Source organism: Solanum lycopersicum, chromosome 9 (genome assembly GCF_036512215.1).
Source record: "Solanum lycopersicum chromosome 9, SLM_r2.1".
In the NCBI taxonomy this organism is placed as follows: domain Eukaryota; kingdom Viridiplantae; phylum Streptophyta; class Magnoliopsida; order Solanales; family Solanaceae; genus Solanum; species Solanum lycopersicum.
Window position 1 is genome coordinate 33,111,439 of NC_090808.1, and position 7,089 is coordinate 33,118,527.

At 37.3% G+C, this 7,089-nt stretch overlaps 1 protein-coding gene across 1 annotated transcript; it reads left to right on the forward strand.

Annotated features, from left to right (window-relative positions):
• Window positions 1-4,323: 4,323 nt before the first annotated feature.
• LOC138338479 (uncharacterized) lies at window positions 4,324-4,923 on the forward strand. The gene is made up of 2 exons (XM_069289444.1): window positions 4,324-4,683; window positions 4,774-4,923. Exons 1-2 carry the CDS (start codon window positions 4,324-4,326, stop codon window positions 4,921-4,923), a joined length of 510 nt encoding a protein of 169 aa, XP_069145545.1.
• Window positions 4,924-7,089: the final 2,166 nt, after the last annotated feature.

The following is a 7,089-nucleotide window of genomic DNA, read 5'->3' on the forward strand; positions in this document are numbered from 1 at the left end:
AAAATCTTATTACTTCGCCTGCTTCTTGGAACACTATCTGAGGTACATGCAGGAGACGAGCTCAAGGTCGGGGTAGGGGCCGTATTGCAGCACCTGTGGAAGGTTAAGTACCAATAGTTACCCAAGGTCGTGATAGGTACGTACCTCTTAATGCAGAGGTTATCTAAGGTTTTGTGCAAGATCGTTTTGATGGGGATGGTCCAGATCAGAATCCATCCAGTACTATTGTCACCCCAGTGCTTCAAGATACCTTGGCTTTTATGTTAGCACTCCTAGACGATATGGCTCAGGCAGGAGCTTTTTCGGTCACCTCTGATGGATTACACACTTATATCAGAGGTCGCACTCAAAATCTGATAGTTGCTCCAAATTCTTAGACTCCCATGACTCGGGCAACAGCTGTTGTAGCTCCTAGTTTCGATAGTAAAGAGTTTCCATATATGACACCATATTTGTTGAACAGGCCTTATATGACAATTAATGATCAAAAGATGTTTGGGAGGTTCAGACTAATGAATCCTCCTACTTATATTGGTGACTTAACTGAGGATGCATATGAATTTATAGTTAGTTGTCATGAGAGGTTGCATAATCTTGGATTGGTGGAGTCTAATGGAGTTGACTATACAGTTTTTCAGATGACTGGCTCTGCCAAATAGTGGTGGACAGATTATATTAGTAGTAGGCCAGCTGAATCCTCTCCACTATTCTGGACTCTGTTTACTCAGGTATTTCTATCAAAAAAAATTCCACGTAGTTAGAGGGAGCACATGTGGACTGAGTTTGAGGTTTTGTAGCAAGGTACTATGTAAGTTGCAGAGTATGAGCGTAAATTTCATGTATTGGATAGACATGCTTCGATGATACTTCCTAAAGAGGCTGAGAGAGTGAGAAGGTTTGTTAAGGGGTTGCTTATTCCGATTCGTCTAGGAGTTTACCAGGTTGCTACTTCTGATGTTCCATTCCATAAAGTGGTGGATGCTGCTAAGGAGTTGGAGATGAATCGACGTGAGGGATTTGAGCAGCGTGAGGGCAAGAGTACCCGTTTTTCAAGTGATTTTTGTGTTGCTCCTCTTAGGAGTAAGGGTTATGTAGGGAGAGGTTTTCACTTTTAGTCCAGCAGACCCATTCATGTTGCTATACCTGCGTCTGAGGCTAGTTACACTAGGCATAGTTCTTTGAGCTTAGTGCATACTTCACAGGGTTCATATTCTAGGCAAATAGTTTGTGGAGGGCATTCTGGTCAGTGAAGTTCCTCTCATCATCCTGCGTCTCGTAGGGGATTTTTTGAGTGTGGTGATATGGGACACTTTGTGAGAGACTGCCCTAATACCAGAGGTGGTGGCTTACATCAGGGTTCTTAGGCTTCGACTTTTAGGATGCACAACCTCTAGCCAGGAGTGGTGCACATAATGGTAGAGGTGGTTCTCTTTCAAGAGAGGTGGTTCTCCTTTTATTCGAGGTGGTAATCGTGGAGGTTCACAATCTGATGGAGGTTATTCTCAATGTTATGATTTTCCATGTAGGCTAGAGGCTGAGGCTTCAGATTCTCTTATCACAAGTATTATTCTGGTTTGTCATCCACCAACTACTGTATTATTTTATCCAGGATCTACTTATTCTTATGTCTCCGCATATTTTGATCCTAGTCTAGATATATAATGTGAGTCTCTTGATTTGCCGATACATATTTCTACTCCTGTCAGGGATTCTGTATTTGTAGATCGGGTGTATCGATTATGTATTGTTACCTTGATGGGGGTATGCCACTCACGCGGATTTAAAGGTCTTAGATATGTTAGATTTTTATTTGATTCTTGGTAAGAATTGGATATCTTCTTCCCACACAATTTTACATTGCCATGCCAAGACAATTACTTTAGCTATGCCTAAAATTCCTATAGTAGAATGGAGAGGTTCTCTTTGTCACCCTCTTAAGGGTGTGATGTCATTTCTTAAGTCTCGTCAGTTGGTACAAAGAGGATGTATGACTTACTTGGCAGACATTCGAGATACTCGTGTTGTGACTCCTATGCTTGAGTCTATTCAAGTGCTGAATTTTCAGTGTTTTTACCAACCGATTTGCCAGGTCTTCTACCAGATCGTGAAATTGATTTTTGTACTGATGGGGAGCCAAGCACTCAACCTATTTCCATTCTTCCTTATCGTATGGCACCGGCTGAATTAAACGGTTCTAAGGAGAAGTTGCCAGATTTCTTGAGAAAAGGTTTTATTAGATTGAGTGTATCTCCTTGGGGTGCTCCAGTGTTATTCGTAAATATGAAAGATAGATTTATGTGTATGTGTATTGATTATCGACAGTTGAATAAGGTAACCATCAGAAATATGTACCCGATACCTCGTATTGATGACTTATATGATAAGTTGCAGGGTGCTTCAATTTTCTCCAAGATCGATTTAAGATCTTGCTATCACCACCTGAAGGTTAGGGCAGAGGATATCCCTAAGAAAGCTTTTTGAACACGTTATGGCCATTACGAGTTTTTGGTGATGTCTTATTTATTGACTAATGCCCCTACAACTTTTATATACTTGATGAATGGAGTTTTCAGACCATATTTTTATTCCTTTGTTACTGTCTTCATAGACTATATATTGATATACTCACGCTCAAAGGAGGAACATGAACATCATTTGAGGATCATGCTTGGGATTTTAAAGGAGGAGAAGCTTTATGCAAATTTTTCAAAGTGTGAGTTTTGGCTTAGTTCGGTAGCATTCTTAGGACATGTAGTGTCTAAGGAGGGTATCATGGGGGATACTAAGAAGATTGAGGCACTTAGAGATTGGGTCAGACCTGCTTAAATTACCGAGATTTTGAGTTTCTTAGGCCTTACTGCTATTATAGACGGTTTGTAAAGGGTTTCTCATCCATTACATCACCATTAACTAAATTGACACAGAAGGAGGTGACTTTTCAATGGTATGACGAGTATGAGGTTAGTTTCAAAAAAATCAAAACTTTATTGACTACTGCTACAATTTTCACCCTACCCGTGGAGAGATAGGGTTTTGTTGTATATTGTTATGCTTCTCGTATTTGTATTTGTTGTGTATTGATGTAGAAGATAAAGGTGATAGCTTATGCTTCGAGGAAGTTGAAGGTTCATTAGAAGAACTACCCTATTCATGATTAAGAGCTGTCTGTTGTTATGTTTGCATTGAAGATTTTGAGGCATTATCTTTATGGTATGGATTTTGAAGTTTTCACAGATCATCGTAGTCTCCAATATATATTCAATCATAAATATCTCAATTTGAGGCAGCGGAGATGGTTGGAGTTGCTCAAGGACTATGACATGACTATCATCCAGGCAAGGCAAATGTTGTAGAAGCTGCCTTGAGTCAATAGGTGGTAAGTCTGGGTAGTCTAGCTATGTTACAGGTTGACGAGCATCATTTATCTAATGATATTAAAATCTTGGAAAATATCTTTGTGAGACTTGATATTTCAAAATATGGTAAGGCGTTGCCTTATATGGAGGCTAGGTCATCCTTGTATGAAAAGATTCGGGCTCAACAGTTTGATGATGGTTATTTATGTAAGATTAGAGACAAGGTGTTAAAGGAAAAGCAAAGGCTGCAATTCTTGATAATGAGGGAGTTTTGAGGATTAAGGGTCGTATCTGTGTTCGTCGGACAAGTGATTTGACTAGATTGATCATGGAAGAGGCCCATAGTTTGAGGTACTCTATTCATCAAGGGTCTTCTAAGATGTACCGTGACATGAAGAAACATTATTTGTTGTGTTGTATGATGAGGAACATAGTAGATTTTGTATCTCGATGTTTGAATTGTCAGCAAGTGATGTATGAACACCAAAAGCTTGGAGGTATAACTTAGAGGATGCCCATACTTGTGTAGAAGTTGGAGAGCATTGCTATGGACTTTTTTATAGGGTTGCAATTTACCTTAGGTAAGTTTGATGCTATATGGGTCAACGTGGATCGACTGACTAAGTCTGCACACTTTGTACCAATTCAGACTACCTATAACTCAGAGAAGTTAGCCAAGATCTACATTCAAGAGATAATTTTTTTGCATGGGGTTCCTATATCAATTATTTCAGATCGTGGCACCCAATTTACATCTCATTTCTAGCGTTCTATGTAGAAGGAGTTGGGAACTAGGGTTGATCATAGTACAACGTTTCACCCTTAGACTGATGGCCAGTCTGAACGGACTATATAGGTTCTTGAGGACATGTTGCGGGTATGTGTGATTGACTTTGTTGCTCACTAGGATTAATTCTTGCCATTAGAGGAGTTTGCTTACAATAAAAGTTACCATTCCAGTATTGATATGGCACCATTTGAGGCTTTGTATAGTAGTAGATGTCGATCTTCAACTGGATGGTTTGATGCATTTGAGGTTAGACCGCGGGGTACATATTTGTTGAGGGAGTCTTTGAACAAGGTTAAGTTTATCAAAGATAGACTTCACATGGCTTATAGTAGGCAAAAGAGTTATGCAAATATGAAGGTTTGTGATTTGGAGTTTATGGTTGGAGAGAAGGTTCTATTAAAGGTTTTACTCATGAAAGGTGTGATGAGATTTGGAAGGAAGGGCAATTTGAGCCCAAGGTATATTGGTCCTTTCAAGATTGTGGTGCGTATTGGTGAGGTGGCATATCAGTTGGCTTTGCCACCTGGGTTGTCAAGTGTCCATTAGGTATTTCATATTTCAATGCTGAAGAAGTATCATTAGAGTGGTGCTCATGTGATTCAATAGGATTCACTGTTACATGATCAGAATTTGACTTTTGAGGAAGAGTCGATAACCATTTTTGTTAGGAAACTTCAAAATCTGAGGTCGAAAGAGATTGCTTCAGTAAAGATTCGATGGAAGCATCGTATCGTGGAGGAAGCTACATTGGGAGACAGATTCACACATGAGAAGTAAATATTCTCGGCTTTTTGAGCATTCAGGTTAGCTCTATTCTTTTTTTTTCGTTCGAGGACAAACAGTTTTTTAAGTGGTAGGTGATGTAATGGTCCGCTAGGTCTTTTTGAGAACTAGGACTATTTTGGCTCTTTCAATAAAATTCAAGGAGGTATTTTAAACTATTTGATAACTAGAAGCACTTAGTTGATACATATATCTATATTATAATTATATACTTGAATAGTAATTGGGTCAAATTCATTTATTTTTAATAACCCTTACGATTTGACCATATAATTAAAACAGATTAGTTAGGTTATTTTAGAAGGAAAAAAATAAAGGTTAAAAAACTACCTGGAGATGAAAGGAACCAAACAAATATGGCGAACATTGATTTCCAGGTAAACCAATCCAAATTAATTAATGTTTACATATAATTTATGGTGCAATTGTAGTTATTTAATAAAAATAGAATTTTTAGAGGTGATTAAATCGTAGGTTAGTTACTGTAATGCATATTTTATTAAACATCAAAGTGACATAGGGTTAAATGGGGTAATGATGACCAATGATTATTTAATCATTGGTTACATTAGATTTTTGATTCATTTATATTTATAATTCTTTTTAAAAGTTATACACTGGACAGTATTTATTTGAAGAAAAGAATGAACGTCGTCTCGACATTATTGTATTCTTTAATTCTGTTAATTGATTCTTATTTGCATTTATTTTATCAAATTATGATACTAGTCTTTTATATATTGAGATAGGTAATTTATTATTAGGTGTATTTTATGTGATTTAACATTGAATTCCAGGGTATTTGGACAGGTTAAAGAAAAGTTCTTAGCTTGAAATTTAGCAAGTACGATAATTTTGACATACAAATTATATCAAGATTTGGAGCTTGATTGAAAGTATGAGTGATTTTAGGGTCTTTTATAAACACATAATAATATGAATGTGTACAAACTCGCTTACTTACGCATATTGCATCATTGGTAGATCGTGAACATCCAAAACTTTCCGAAAAGGGAAGGAACTATGTTGAAGATTTGTGACATGAATTCGGCACCCGAGGTATGTTAACAAAATTTAGACTTGTTGAAGGACATTTTCCTAATTAAAGATTAAAAATGAAAATATACAAAGGGGTAAGGGCGAAAGATGGCGGTCTGATATCAATGGTGTGACGGGCATTGGTACGAGTACCGATGTTGTAAAACGGAAAGTTACTACTCTAGAATGCGTATTTTAATTTGAGAATTTTCAAAGCATATGGGCATTAGCTAATATATTATTGGCTTGAAATTATTGTGTGATTGTGTTTTCTTTATTACACCTATATAGTTGTGATAATTGAGGTTGTTATGTATTATGTTAATATTGATTGAGTGAGATGCATCATCATCCACTTATATTGAAATAATATTGTGTACATGCATTGACATGAGATTGGGTATAAGTTGGGAACATGGAGATCGTCCTTGCTGGGGATGGTGACATGTTAAGATTTTAATTTGGGAACGTAGAGACCATCCGTGCGGGAATAGTCTGATATTATGATAGAGCGTTGAGATCGTCCGCACAAACACGTGGAGATCGTCCGTATCGGTATAAGTCCCTCGCGAGTCCCCCATGGGTCATGTGCTTTGGATGTATTTCTGAGGAGTATCATGTATCTACGGTTGAGTGAGTACTGGGTATTATATGACATATCATTACATGGTATCATATTGCATTGCATTTCATCACATCATTCATTCTCGATTATTATGTGTTTTGTTTGGTGTTGGGAAAGTACTTGATTTTTGGTTACATTTATTGATGAAACTTAAATAGTAAGTGTAATATATATATAGTTATATAATTTTTGAATTTATTTTTCTTATATAAACTCCCGTCAAAACATCTTTGTTGTCGGTCAATGATACATATTGGGTACACGTGATTTCGTACTCATACTACACTTGTTCAACTCTTTGTAGTGCATATTCAATTATGAGTAGGAGCACATCTCGATGAGGAGTTTTAGTTCGAGTTTGGAGTGTCTTGGAGTTGTGCTTAGCTGTTCGGTTGTTTTGTGACCCACACCTCCCTCTATCTTATACTTATTCTGTTATTCAATATTCAGACAGGATGTCCCTTATGTTAGATTTGTCATTTTAGTTTAAGACTTGC